General features: G+C 56.5%; 1 protein-coding gene across 4 annotated transcripts in view; it reads right to left on the reverse strand.

Moving 5' to 3' along the window:
- Positions 1-594: 594 nt before the first annotated feature.
- The window catches only part of STAT1 (signal transducer and activator of transcription 1), a 37,905-nt gene continuing 23,759 nt past the window's right edge, over positions 595-14,740 (reverse strand). The window contains exons 17-24 of one of the 4 annotated variants that reach the window (XM_070421715.1): positions 14,214-14,349; positions 12,430-12,479; positions 11,243-11,337; positions 10,415-10,560; positions 9,211-9,396; positions 7,731-7,803; positions 6,896-6,998; positions 595-841 (exon numbers count right to left, since the gene is read on the reverse strand). In XM_070421715.1, coding sequence (XP_070277816.1) covers positions 692-841; positions 6,896-6,998; positions 7,731-7,803; positions 9,211-9,396; positions 10,415-10,560; positions 11,243-11,337; positions 12,430-12,479; positions 14,214-14,349 — 939 coding nt within the window. In that variant the 3' untranslated portion in view covers positions 595-691. Of the gene's footprint in view, positions 842-2,035; positions 3,109-6,895; positions 6,999-7,455; positions 7,807-9,210; positions 9,397-10,414; positions 10,561-11,242; positions 11,338-12,429; positions 12,480-14,213; positions 14,350-14,740 lie in introns of those variants that run through there. The other 3 variants (XM_070421713.1, XM_070421716.1, XM_070421717.1) reach the window with 3 other exon arrangements.

Genomic DNA, 14,740 nt, shown 5'->3' on the forward strand with positions numbered 1-14,740 from the left:
GCAAGCGGACGGAACACGGCACAGACACCACTCGGATCACCCCTACACACGCCCTGAGCCACCTCTACTCATGACTCACACGTGACCGACTGTGTGAGAACACGCGGACCCTGGCAGCGGGCACTGGCTCTGTTCCCTGCAGGGTCCCCTGCGTGAGTCCTGCAGGGACGGAAGGGAGAGGGAGGCTGTGGGTCATGGTGCTCGTCTGGCTTCGGAACACCGCTGCTGCCCGACACCCTCCCACAGCGTGAAGTCGCTGCCAGTCCTCGCCCTACTCCCCAGACACGTGCCGCTATCTGAGAGCACCTGGGGGAAGGGCACCTTTCTGCAGGGGGCAGTGACGTCCCAGCAACAGCTCCCGGGTCACGGAGGGTGCGAGTTAGATGGAGACGAGACAGAGTCCCACCTGACAGGCACTGCAGCATGAAGCCGTGTCAGCAGCACCGACGTTCATTTAGAACAGGGGTGGGCAAACTTTTCGACTCGAGGGCCACAATGGGTTCTTAAACTGGACCGGAGGGCTGGAACAAAAGCATGGATGGAGTGTTTGTGTGAACTAATATAAATTCAAAGTAAACATCATTACATGAAAGGGTACGGTCTTTTTTTTTTAGTTTTATTCATTTCAAACGGGCCGAATCCAGCCCACGGGCCGTAGTTTGCCCACGGCTGATTTAGAACAAGTGCCTCATTATTTGTGCACAGGAGGCAGCTGTGGTCGCAAGGCCACGGGACTCATTTGCTCTTTAGGGCGCCCATCACAGCCTTTCTCACGTGTCCTCTCTGGCCGCTGCCACGGACCGCCTCGAATCTGATGGCGAGCAGGTGAGGAAGCACAACCCTGAGCAAGACGATGTTGTTTAATTTTAAAGCAGTGGCGGGGCTTTTCCTGCCAGGGGCCATTGGATATTTATAACGTCATTCTCGGGCCAAACAAAAGTATCAACTTAAAAAGTAGCAGCCCGCTGCCCTGGCTGCTGTGGCTCCGTGGATAGAGCATCAGCCTGCAGACTGAAGGGTCCCAGGTTCAATTCCGGTCAAGGCACATGCCAGGTTGTGGGCTCGATCCCCAGTAGGGGGTGTGCGGGAGATAGCCAATCAATGATTCTCTCTCATCATTGATGTTTCTCTCTCCCTCTCCCTCTCTGAGTTAAATAAAAATATATTTTAAAAAGTTAGCCTTCTCTATTTGGTCAAATATGTAATTAGCTCACCCCTCATGCCTTGGCAGGGCCAGACCAAAGGGCCTTATACAGCCCACGGGGCAGACGTTCCCCACCCGTTTTAAAGGACTGATCATTGTTCTATGAAAAACAGCAGCAGCAAGAACAAGAAAAGTAAAATAAATTCACCCAGATCTCTGACCCCACCCCCCAAAAAAGGAAATATATTTTTAAGTTTAATCATAATTTTAAAAAAATGAGAAAACACCAAATCTACATATAATGCCAGTAACAAGTCAGATCTTCGCACCGAATGTTGTCAGTGAGACCGGCGTTGGCACTGAACGCTTCCTGAGAAGCGAGCAGTCCCTCGGCCAGTGCGTGCGATGAAGCCACCCAGACGCTCACGGGCAGAATGCAGGCCAGGGAGGGGAGCACAGCAACGAGAAGCAAGGGTTGGCTGAAGTCTTTGTTCCTTTACCCTTTCAGTTTACAAAGTCCACGCACACCCGGCCAGGCTGCCGCCGCCTCAGGTGTGAAGGGAGAGGAGCCGTGGCTGGTGCTCAGTCCAAAGGACCAGGTGCACGTGCATGCAGTGCAATCGGGAGGCGTCAGCTTTAATTCAGAGCAGACGTCAAGCAAACCCATCCCCACCCGAAAAGCACAGCATTACTCAGTGACTCCGTGACGGCGGGAGCACAGACGCAGCTACGAGGACAGCAGGCTGCGAAGACCCCTGTCAAACCCGACCCCCACACATGATCTCTGTGTCAGAACTAAGGAAGAAGGCCCGTAACAACACACGTCACAAATGCCACCCAGTCAGAACGGGTCTGGGAGAAGCACGGACAGATGGTGGGACCATTTGCAAATGCCTTTTTCAGAAAAACACTTTATCAGTGAAAAGAAGCCATTGTCCACGCGGTTACACAGCACGAGCTTTCAAGGATTTGGTTCTCAGACTACCTCTGGTTAACGATTGGCCAGTTACATTCTTTCTTTCTCAATTTGAAAATGTTATGACTAGGAGACTAAATACTAGCGAATAACAATAAAGACAAGTTAACCATTAAGAAACATGAATTGAGTTTCTGAGTTCGTCTACACCTGATTACTCTCCACCTTTGAAAGAATATCAGGGTCTGGCTTGAGCGTGGCTGGGAACAACTGTTCCCGGATAGAGTGTGAAGGCGATCGAGCTGACCAGCGGCCGTGATGGAGGCAGCGTCTTCAGCTGTGGACACTCACGCTTAAACAGAAAACACGACTCCCGAATGTGGGGCTGTGCTGCCTTCCACTGGTGTTAGCCAGAATCATCACCGTGACAGCAAAGCGAATCCTCCCGGGAGAGAATCTGTCTTTGGCTGCGAGTGGCTAGGTGGGCGTTATAATAAAATACAGGACACAGCTGTTCCCCCTGCCCAGGTTCAGGATGGCTACCTCTGTTAGGAGGGGATGCGATTCGAGATAAACTTAGCTTTGAACTGTTTCCTAGGAAAACCAGGGGAAAACTTCCAGCCATATTTAAGGCAGAGAAAACAAACACGAATTCTCCAGAAGAGGATCGGCCAGAAGCCCCTAAGCCAGCAGGGTCTGTCCTGACCCCCGCGGGCTGGCCCTGGCTTGGCGAGTGGCATTGCTGGGTGCTGCCGACGCCTCCCCTTCCCGCTCTCACCCTGGGAGTCCTGATGCTTTCCTGTGTAGCCCCGTGGAGAGGGCCTCTCCCTTTTACCTTTAACGAGATGCATGCAGCCCTGCAGGGGAACAGGTGTCTCTGAATTAGGGGAAATCCACTTGCTATCAACAGGCTGCAGCACACTGTGGGCCTTTCTTCCCTTTCCCTAGAAGCAGGATGCGAAGGACAGAGCAGCAGGAGGGAGCACAGGTGGGAGGGACAGGTGTCGGCAGAGGAGACGAGAAAGCTCGTGCTCTATACTGCGTTCATCTGTGGAGAGAGGAAACGTAGGTCGGTTTAGTGCACGGCCTGGTGCAGGGCAGGCTCACAGCTTTCACATTGTTAACAAAGAAGCAGGAAGATGATTCCAACAGCACACAACCGTGGCCTAGAGGCTGTCAGCATGGCTCCCTCCCAGACTCTCAGAGACCTTCCCATCCCCTAAGCTGACGGATTAGTGCTCTGCAGCTGGGTGGCTTAGGCCTGGCCACCCATCCGGCTGCACAAAGCTTTCGGCTGTTATGCAACCAGCAAATCTGCTCCTGCAAACCAGGGAGGGTGTGGGGGAAACGGTGGATGTGCCTACAGGCCGCTCAGCAGGAATAAGACACGACTGTCTCAGGTGGGGGGAGAGCAGCAGGACCCGTAGGAACCCCTGCCTCCAGCAGTGCCTCCTGCTCAGCGGCCTGAAGGCGGCACCTGGCAGGCGGGCCGTGCTCACCCAGAGGACACCGCCCACTGCGGGCTGGGCTCTCCCCACTGGCACCTAGTGAGCGGGGCCGGGCACCGCTGAGCATCCTGCACACTGACGGCCTGCACGAGGGGTGCGCAGCCCGAAGTGCCCATGAAGTAAGGCCGTTCTCTTCGATCCCAGTGCTCACTAGGGGTGGCACCTGGCAAGGCCGCAGAGAAGTGAATTTGGAAGAGCACGCGACGGGCAAACCACGGAGGGGAAAGCAGCGATTCCTAGAAGAAAGGGGCTCAGGGAAGGCCCTCGGAGTTTGGGAGCGAGGAGCTAAGGGGGAGGGGGAAGGAAGGCAGGGCGAGCTCCCTGGAGGGGAAGCGCCAGGAAAAGGATTTTGGATGGAAAGCACAATGGTTTGCCCGTTTCAGTGCAGCTGATGCTGCCAATGTGTGGGTAGGGGGTAGACTTCGGAGGAGTGGGAGGGAGGAAGCCTGGACTCAAACCCGCCCGTTCCTCAGCAGCTGACGGGCGTGTTCGCTGGCCTCGCTGCGTCTCAGGTCCTCCCCCCGGCAGGAGGCGAAGGCGGATGGGGTGCTCCAGGGCTAAATTGGACACAGACCAGCGGTGTGGCAGACAACAGCAACAATGACTAAATGTCTCTTATCGTCATGTCAGCTCTGACCAAAGGCCTGGGAGAGGCGATGGGTTTTCCTGGCGCCGAGGAGAAAGTTTATTGGACAGGAAATCCCAGCTAAACACGCACTGCGGTCCTGCGCAGGATCACCCGTGCCGTCTCCCGGACAACCTCCCGGGGCCTGCGGGCTCCTGCTCCCGAGGGGCACAGGCATCGCCCACACCCACCCACGCCGGGCCACCCAGACCTGGGCCTAGCTGCTCTGTGGGGGTTACTCCGGGTCACAGCAGGTGCCCTATTCCAGGAGTGGGTGCTGATGGGCAGGGTGGCCCAGGTGAGGACAGACCATCTGACAGAAGGGGGTCTACTCAGTCTGGGACGAACCCAGCGCTTGTGTCTAGGCAGTGCTGCTCCGCACGCAGGCCTCTAGCTCCTTAAGTTCTCTACACACGCCTTACACACACCTGTAATCGTGTGTGTGTGTGTGTGTGTGTGTGTGTGAAACAGGGTTATTTATTCTACATGGACCTGTGGCCCTAAAATGAAAGAAATCATCCAGAATGGGATGGGGTGGCTACAGGGGACATCCTGAGACCCCCAGCCATTGCCAGCATTTATTTAGAGCAGTGGTTCTCAACCTTCCTAATGCCGCGACCCTTTAATACAGTTCCTCATGTTGTGGTGACCCCCAATTTCATTGTTACAAATTGAACATAATTAAAGCATAGTGATTAATCACAAAAACAATATGTAATTATGTATGTGTTTTCCAATGGTCTTAGGCGACCCCTGTGAAAGGATCGTTCGACCCCCAAAGGGGTCGCGACCCACAGGTTGAGAACCGCTGATTTAGACGGTTTCCATTGCTCTCCCAGGATCACTGAGAGCGCGGAGCATGTGCACTGCCCACAGATGGAGGAAACAAATCCATCTTATTTCCTCGGGCCCCGGGAGATAACGGATTTGACAGACTTAGAACTCCAATGTCAGGCCCCAGCACAGGCCTCTCATCCCAGGCAAACGGCCCGTCCATAGCAGATCAGAAGCCCTGCCCCGCCCGCCTGCCAGACCACTTCCCCAGGCGCGGGCGGGCTCTGAATGGAGCAGAGGCCGCTGTCTGTGGGAGGCGTCTGCGATGGTGGACGAGGGCAGGCTCTCCACACATCCCGGGATTCAAATATCCGCCCTTCACTCACTGCTCTGAGTCAAGGGGGTGCCTTTTCCACCCCCGCAGAATGGGAGTAACAATACTGCCAGCTCGGAAGGTGGTGTGAGGACCGAGTCATTACCTGTGAGTACCTGGCACACAGCCAGCCTGAGGAGTGTCGCCTGAAGGGTGGCGATGCCCATGAGGACCAGGCCGTGCTCAGGGACAATGGAGGTGTCAGAAAGGCAGCTGTGTTTTGGCTCCACTGGCCTGTCTCACATGCTCTTTCTCTTTCCCCCCTAAATACATGTTTATTGATCTCAGAGAGGAAGGGGGAGGGAGAGAGAAACCATCAATGATGAGAGAGAATCACTGATTGGCTGCCTCCTGCACACCTCCTACTGGGGATCGAGCCCACAACCTGGGCCTGTGCCCTGACCAGGAATCGAACCGTGACCTCCTGGTTCATAGGTCGACGCTCAGCCACTAGGCCACGCGGCCGGCTCACACGTTCTCAGTAGGCTCTCTATTTACGCCTCTCTCACTCGGCTCTCAAAGCACTTCCACCAGGGCCGGGGGACACTGACAGAGGACGTGCCCTTACACACGAGGTGCCCCGTCCACCCGTCCACAGGAACAGAACTGCTGTGCTGTTTCACTACCTGAGCACTTTCCCAAGTGCCTGAGAGGCATTTGTCAGCAATCAGGAAGCATAAGGAAGGCCGGTGTGAGGATTTTAGCCTGTGCTGCCTCAGGTGAGGACAAAAGAGAAAGTGGCATACCGGAAACTTTCCTGATGTTTTATAAACGCATTCCCTGCCCACATGGACCTGGGACCTGAGGGTGTGCAGAGCAGAGCCCATGCGGCCTCCCCGCCCCCGGCGTCCCGCCCACGATTGCCCGCCGGTCGGTGCAGGTCTGCGGAGATGCAGAAAGGCCGGTAAGGACAGAGGATGTCTGGAAGCTGTGAAACACTTCCTTCACAATGAACTGGAATGGCTTCATGTGGAAAAGCTTAAAATTAAACAGCATCAGCAAAAACCCAGCCAACCAAAAACATTGCGAGAGGGAGGATTTCAGGCAGACGGGAGGCAACACGTCTGACCGACCGGAGTGGAAACGCCCTCCTCCCACAGGAAGAGGCCTCGGACCCGCCCCTCCCGAACTGCTTCCCTCCGGCCCAGGTGCCAGCAGCTCCCACCAGTCCCACCCGGGAGCAGGTGGGAGGCTCCCTGCTGCCGCCACGTCTCCCATCAGCACTGCAGTTACCAAGCTCTAGCCCCCCGACAATAACAGCTCCCCCCGAAGCAGCAGGCCCGAGGCAAACCTGGTCTAAGGGTCCTAGTCCCTGAAGGCTGTGAAGCCGCCAATGGAGCCTCACAGGGCGAGGGGCTCCCCACCTCTGAGCTGTCACTAGTTTTTGGAAGGTGCTGCCGCCAGGGGGGAAATCCTGAGGGTGACATGGCTTGTTTAGGCGCAGCCGATCGGAAGGCTCTGACAGGCTCTTTCTGAGGCCCTGCAGCCGGGCCCAGGCCTGTCGGGGTGTGGGGGCCCCCCCTGCCCAGGGAGCTCCCACCCGCAGGGCACTCACCATGCTGTCGAATTCCACGGGGCCCACGATCCGAGACACCTCGTCAAACTCCTCGGGAGACATGGGGAGCAGGTTGTCTGTGGTCTGCAGTCGGGAAGGGTGACTGGAAGGGGAGAGAGGGAAGCAGGGTTAGCTCTGGGCGAGGAAGCAGGGCCCGGCCCGCACATGTCGTCGTCGGCCTGCGACTGCAGGAGCGGGTTGTTTTCGCTGCACGTGAGTGCGCACACCTGCAAAATACATTTTAGAAAGTGCAGCCCCTGAGCGGTGTGGCCTGGGGCGTGGGGGCAGGGGCACCCGCTCGGGGCGCATGGGAGGCGGTGGGAGTCCCTCTTCCCTACCTTGCGGTGTGAGTGCAGAGGAGGCTGATCCGAGATTTTACGTGAAGGCTACTCCATGCGCCCCACAGCGCTCAGGCCAAACTACTGACCATGCCTTCTCCAAATTTTTTTGTCTACCTTTTATGAAATGAAACGACAAAATAAAAGCAGGTGGAAGAAATGTATCTCAACCATCACGGTGGCCTTTTCCAGATCGAAAAGAACTACTTTCCCACTCTGATCGATTTTCGTTCATTTTATTCACACTTTTTCAAAGTATCCGTTTGGGGAGAATTTATATCCCTTAAATACAACTTTGGGTGTTTTGGGGTTTTTTTTGTTTGTTTTTGTTTTTTTATATAAAGGCAGTAAAATGCTGAGGCGGTGACACCGGGACCTCTAAGTGGGGTCTTCCCATCGGGTTGAGTGCGGCGGCGGCGACAAGGACAAGGGAAAGCAAAGTGCAAGCATCTTCCGCGCCCAGCCGAGCGGGCGGCGCACGGCTCTGGCTCACTTACACTTCAGACACGGAGATCAGCTCCGTCTTGATGTATCCCGTCCCTTTGGGGCCGTCGACTTCCATGGGCTCTGCTGCTGGAAGGAGCACAGGGACACCCCATTAGCAGGACCACACGCACAGGCACGCCTCTTTCACCAAATGGGACTTTGGGCCCTGGCCGGTGGCTCCGTGGTTAGAGCACTAAGCCAGGATTGAAGGGTCCTGGGTTCGACTCTGGTCAAGGGCACGTGCCTCGGTTGCAGGCTCGATCCCTGGCCCCGGTCGGAGCCTGTGCAGGAGGCAACCAATCGATGTGTCTCTCTCACATCGATGTTTCTCTTTCTCTGTCTCCTTGCCTCCCACTCTCTTTAAAAAATTCAAGGGAAGCCCTGCCTGGCTTGGCTGAGTGGATAGAGCGTCAGCCTGCGGATTGAAGGGTCCCAGGTTCGATTCTGGCCGAGGGCACATACCTGGCTTGATCCCCAGTGGGGGGCGTGCAGGAGGCAGCCAATCAATGATTCTCTCTCATCATTGATGTTTCTATCTCTCTCTCCTCTCTTCCTCTCTGAAATCAATAAAGAAATATATTTAAAAAAAATAAAAAATTCAAGGGAAAAGATATCACCCGGTGAGGATGAACAACAACAAGAAGTGACTATATTTCCTCCACAGTCAGATACTGGAGTCCGGTCACTTCAAGGGGTCTGAGCTCCCTGGCTGAGTCACCTGAAGCTCTGGTGGGGATGTGAACAACGGGAGATGAGGGGAGGGTTTGGGACAGGGGTCAGGCTGAGCGGTTTCTCTTTCCGAGGCTCGAAACCCTGCAGGAGCTGTGCCTGGCTCTGGGGCCCGGCCTGGCTGCCGTAACCACACAGCTGGCCAGGCAAGGGAGGGCAACTTCCCCCCGAGTAACTGCTGACACTGAGGTTTCAGGTTCTGAAAAGCAAGCAGCTTTGCTGGCATGTTCCAAGCCAGAGGAGCCTGACCTGAGCGTTCTCAGTGCCACGCAGTGAGGGCAGGGGAGCAGGAGGCCCGTGCACAGCGCTAGGTCTGCTCTTCCCAACAGTCACCATTCACACACGCCTGCTGGGTCACCCCATGAACCCCGGCACTTCTCCTGGGCCTCCGTTTACCCGATTGTAACAGGAGCAGGCTGGCATAAATTGGCTGGCCATAGTGATCCTACCTTTTACCCTTTCCACGTGGAAAAAGCAATAACGTAACATACGCAAGACGAGAAATGACCTTTAAACCCCTCTAAAAGAAGAGTCATTTACTCATTTCTTAGAAGGTATTTCAGGCCGACGAATGCACGAGGGTCAGCTGCGCTGTGTGGATGCCATGTTTTCAAAGCCCGCTCTGAGCAATTCTAAAGGCAGTGGCGGTTTGATGGCTCAGCGTGGGGGTCGGGCCCTGCCGGCTCCTTGCACGAGAGGAGGCAAGGGCCCGGGGGCGTCTGAACCTGTGGACGGCGATGAGATGAGAACCCGGGCACTCACCTTCCTTGGGCCTGGAGTAGTATTTCCCAAAGGCGTGGTCTTTGTCGATGTTGGGGTACAGGTACTTGAGGGGGTTCTCTGGGATATTTTCAGCGGCCATGACCTTGTAGTTTCGAATGATATCAGGGAACGTCACCGCAGAGAGCTCTTTCTTCGTGTAGGGCTCCACCGCATGGAAGTAAGGCTCTAAAGAGAAGAACAGTGAGGTGAGTCCCATGGAATATCCCAGCCAACAGAGGAAAGATGCAGAACACAGCGGCGTCCAGGGATCTGAGAGAGACCAAGAGGAACCAATCACAACTTCAGGGTTGCCAGCAGATGGTGCACTACGTGAATTATAACCCTTTCATAACCAAGGGAGAGCAGGCCATCATTACTACCAACAGCACTCTGTCATCGCATGCCGACGCCTGTGATACAGCTGTAAGCACGTGTCTTCACTGCTGTGCGGCCCCCACAGCAAACTGCCAGCAGCTGAGAAGGAACCGGCTCCCCTACCTTGCCCTTCTCTGCTGTTCAGCCTTTCCCCCCAAACGGGCATTTCTCAGTCATGGATTCATTTGTTAAACAGAAATCCAATTTAACAAATGTCAACTTGCATCTGCCCCGTCTGACGGCAGGTGGAGGACTGCACCCAGGCCGGACCCCTCTCAGAAAGCCTGCCTGCACCTGTGCCCGCCCCCCTGCACCTGTGCCCGCCCCCCTGCACCTGTGCCCTCCCCCTGCACCTGTGCCCGCCCCCCTGCACCTGTGCCCGCCCCCTGCACCTGTGTCCTTCCCCTGCACCTGTGCCCTCCCCCTGCACCTGTGCCCGCCCCCCTGCACCTGTGCCCGCCCCCCTGCACCTGTGCTCACCCCCTGCACCTGTGCCCGCCCCCTGCACCTGTGCCCGCCCCCTGCACCTGTGACACTCCCCTCCCCCTGCACCCGCCCCTGCCTCCGCAGCCTTCCCCTGCTAAGACCTGGCTGCCACTCATACTGACTGCCCTTCCCTCTATAGATGACAAGAAAAAAAAACGTGGCCGTGTGAGTTAAAGCCCATGCTCTGCACACCATGGTCCAGGCAACGAGGGAACCACAGACCCTCATGCGATGGACTGAATCCTGCCTGGAGGTGGCTGGGTGAGGACAGCGTCTGGTTTTATGTCGGAAGCTGGTTCTTTGCAGGAGCTGCTGTGCAGGGAGGGAGGGCCATGGGCCTTACCGCCTCCGTTCTGCGGCCGCTCCACCCACGTGAAGGTGATGGCGCCCTCGCGACAGCTCTCGCTGAAGCGCAGCAGGAAGGTCCCCGGCTGCTGGTCCTTGAGCAGCGCCCGCTCGCGCTCCTTGCTGATGAAGCCCACGATGCACCTGGCGGGAGGGCGAGGCATTCGGGTCAGTCGTGACTTTAATCTTCATGTTAACTTTCTATCAAGGTCGCTGGGCCCTGACAGACCAGCTCACAAGGACAGGCTATCGGAGGCTTTACAGAGATTTAACCCACACTCAGGAAGGACTTCACTCCCGCATGGTGGAGTCCCAAGAGGATCGCCAGCATGGGCCCAGCAGGGGCTCCAGGTGAGCAGTTAATACTTGCTGGCCCGCCCGCGTGGCTCAGTGGTTGAGCGCTGACCTATGAACCCGGAGGTCATGGTTCGATTCCTGGCCAGGGCAAAGGCCCGGGTTGCAGGCTTGATCCCCAGTGTGGGGCGTGCAGGAGGCAGCTGATTCATGATTCTCTCTCATCATTGATATTTCTCTCTCTCGCTCCCTTCCTCTCTGAAATCAATAAAAACATATTTATAAAACAATAATAAAAGTGTTTTCTGCCTCCCTTGGGGCAATAGGGTGGGCGCTCGATAAATGTATGAGTGGCACTCAGCGCCCCAGTGTCATCTCTGAGGCCTCCCTCCCCAAGCCCTGAGGGTGCCGAAGCCCTGTTTCTGTGAGACGCACACAGGTCTTGGCAACGGGCCAGGCCTGTGCCAGCCGCACAGCCCGGGGAGTGTGCGCTGAATGCAGGTTCAACACCGCACCTGCCAACGGCTCTTACCCATCATTCCAGAGAGAGAGCAGGTGCTTTTTGATGAGTTCAAGGATGCTTTCAATCCAAAGCCAGAAAGGAAAATTTTTGTCATTTATATTTTCCTGCAAGTAAACAAGTACACACGTTAGGAACAAGGAATCCAAAGTCCTGGTGACTTCCCGTGCTCCTCCCACCACAGGCTGGAATCGGCAAAGGCGGCCCGGCTGCCACGGCCCGCGTGGTCCTGTACTCAGCAGTCCCTCACCCCCATTACTGGTCCCCCCACACCAAGCTCTGCATTTCCTGGGCCGCCCCCGCTTCCCTCTCCAAACAGGAGCAGCCGGCCAGGGAGTGACCTCCAGGGGAATCAGAACAAAAGCTGCCCTCGCACCGGACAGACCAGTAGCAAGTAGCAAGCTGCAGTGGTAGTGAGCAGGCAGCAGGCAGCAGTGGTAGTGAGCAGGCAGCAGCGGTAGTGAGAAGGGAGCAGGCAGCAGTGGTAGTGAGCAGGCAGCAGTGGCAGTGAGCAGGCAGCAGGCCCACAGGGATAGTGAGCAGGCAGCACAGTCGCAGCTTAGTGAGCAGGCAGCAGCCTGGTGACTTCAGGGGGTCTAATTATTTCCTCTGGCTGGTGGCTGGTCCCTGGGCTTGAGTTGCCTGGGGGTTGAGTTGGCTGGGGGTTGAGTTGCCTGGGGTTGAGTTGCTTGGGGGTTGAGTTGGCTGGGGGTTGAGTTGGCTGGGGGTTGAGTTGGCTGGAGGTGAGTTGGCTGGGGGTTGAGTTGGCTGAGGGGTGAGTTGGCTGGGGGTTGAGTTGGCTGAGGGTTGAGTTGCCTGGGGGTTGAGTTGCCTGGGGTTGAGTTGGCTGGGGGTTGAGTTGGCTGGGGGTGAGTTGCCTGGGGGAGCTCATCTGGTGCCAACCCACCCACCCCCTGGGAGCACACATTTCTCACGGACGGGCTAACACGCTGCCAAAGGGGCTGTGTGAACAAACAAGACTCGCTTGGGATGTGAAAGAATGTTATCACCCGGCAGGCGCTTCCTGTCTGACCCGCACTGCGGGCCGACTTCGGTGCCAAGGAAAGTAAACGCTTTGCCCTGGGGGCCCACGGGGAGAGGGACCAGCCAAAATAAACTCCCTGCGAGACTGCCACAGGGAGAGACTCGAGGACCTCGCAGAGAGCCAGGGACAGAGAGCGTAACCCGACAGGGCCCACCTTACAGAACCTTGTCCACGGAATCAGGCCGTCGGGGCTGGCACCAGGACCTAACAAAGAAAAACAAGCTTCGTCAGCAAACAGAGGTCAGTTCCGGAGCTTTGGCTGGGCTGGTGGCTCGGCTCCTGTTTGCTCTCAAAGGAAGGAGCCAGCACCCGGCACAGGGAGGCTGTGTGCACAAGGCTACCCCGACAGCGCGTTTTCTGCAGAAGCCTCCACGTGGTCCCTCCCAGGGCCATCCCCCCACACCATGGCCTTCCTCTCCAGTGACCTGCAGAGTTGGTTGTTTTAAAAATGCAACTAAGGCCAAGACCATCCTAGGCGACCTACTGAATCAACACTTGACTTTATAAGCTTGTTTTAGAGGGGCATTTCCCTCACCCCTCCTCCAAAAGGGACAGGGGCTAGGGAGTTTGATGCAAATCAGAAGTCTTTTTTAAAAAATATATTATTGATTTCAGAGAGGAAGGGAGAGGGAGAGGGAGACAGAAACATCAGTGATGAGAGAGAATCACTGATTGGCTACCTCCTGCACGCCCCCTAATGGGGATCGAGCCCGCAACCCAGGCATGTGCCCTTGACCGGAATCGAGCCTGGGACCCTTCAGTCTAAAGGCTGATGCTCTATCCACTGAGCCAAACCAGCTAGGGCAGAAGTCGAGGGAGAGAAAAGGGAAGGAGGCCTTGGGGTTACTAGCTACACATATGAAAGCAGCCCAAGGCCGTCAGAGGTGGGAGCTCATCTCTCCTCAAAGCAACCACACATGGCCCGCCTGGTGTGGCTCAGAGGTTGAGCACAGACCCATGAACCAGGTGGTCACGGCTCAATGCTTGGTCAGGACACATGCCCAGCAGCGGGTGTGCAAGAGGCAGCCGATGGATGCTTCTCTCCCTTCCACTCTGAAGTCAATGAAAAAATATATATATACACATATATATACATATATACATATATATATGTGTGTATATATATATATATTTTATTTTTTTAAAGAATCACAAGCCATTACAGAGAGAAAATATATCTTTCTTAAGTCTCACCAACTTAAGAAGAAATATGGTGACTTTCTACTTTTGATTCAGTAGCACAGGCCCCCACGGTAGCAGCTACATGGCCAAGAGGAGGCGCTGCAGCGAGCCTTGTGGTCGGGGGAGCCTGGGGCGCTTGCAGTGCGCGCAGCGCTGCTGGGCAAGGAGCGAATGTGCAGCGACGCTGCCCGTGAATTCTTAAAGAAATCGTGTGGACGCTCTGTCCACTGAAGGCCTGAGACCAGCAGGTCTTAGATTTGCTGAGGGTGGCAGACTCGTCCACCCATGGCACTGGCCACTGGAAGGGGACCATCTGCCTGGAGGGACCTGCCCGGGCAGGCAAAGCTCTTTGTCAGGGGGTCCCGAGGTGGGCAGTGGGCAGGGGCTCCTACTGGCCGCTGAGGCCGGCACCGGGGGTGCCGTGCGCGGGCCCCAGCCCTACTCGCATGTGGTGGAGACTTCGTTTTCTCTCCAAGGTTAAAAAGACTTTACCTTTCTCTTCGGGACTTATTTTAGCCACAAGGAATATGCCTGACATAACGCAAAAACACCTTTCTCTCAGGACCGCTGCTCAGGAGCATCGCGATCGTGGGAACCAGGCACCAGACCTCTGGCCAGTCTGTCTGTGGAGGGGATGCTGCCACCCGCTCAGCTCTGAGCTGCCCTGGAAACGGCAGCGGTTCCCCTCCCCCCTTGAACAGAAGAGCAGGAGGGGAGGGGCGCGGAGACACCGCGATTGGGGGCTCACAGACATACCCAGCAGCTTCTCGCCCAGCATGGCCAGCTGGTCCCCGTTGAGGCCTCTCTTGGTGACGGAGGAGAACTGCCAGCTCAGCACCTCGGAGAGCTGCGCCCAGCGCGCGCAGGGCGGGTTCAGGAAGAAGGACAGGTTCTGGGGAGAGGACACGACGTAAGCGGCGCCCCGACACCACGGCCACAGGCCAGGACTCAGCACCGCCGGTGCCGGCTTCCGACACCCCACGCTGACGGAGAAGCAGGGCCGATGCGCACGGCCTGCAGCGGCCCCTCTGTGAAGTCAGTGCTCCCCGAAAGATCCATCGCTGGGAAATCCAGACTCACGTGCTTCTGCGCTCACTCGTGGCCGCGTGTGCCCCACGGGTGAGAACTGCGTCACCCGCTGAGGTCAGAGCGCCCCCCACCCGTCCACCCCCAGTCCACCTCTCAGGGGACCGGTCCTTCCCGAGGTCTGGGCACAGTGCAGCGCTCGGCATCTTGTGCTGCTCTGCGGGGTCTTACGGTTACATGTAAAGGTGCTGGCTAAC

This window comes from Myotis yumanensis, unplaced genomic scaffold, assembly GCF_028538775.1.
Source record: "Myotis yumanensis isolate MYYU_CA2020_CCGP unplaced genomic scaffold, mMyoYum1.0.hap1 SCAF_8, whole genome shotgun sequence".
In the NCBI taxonomy this organism is placed as follows: Eukaryota; Metazoa; Chordata; class Mammalia; order Chiroptera; family Vespertilionidae; genus Myotis; species Myotis yumanensis.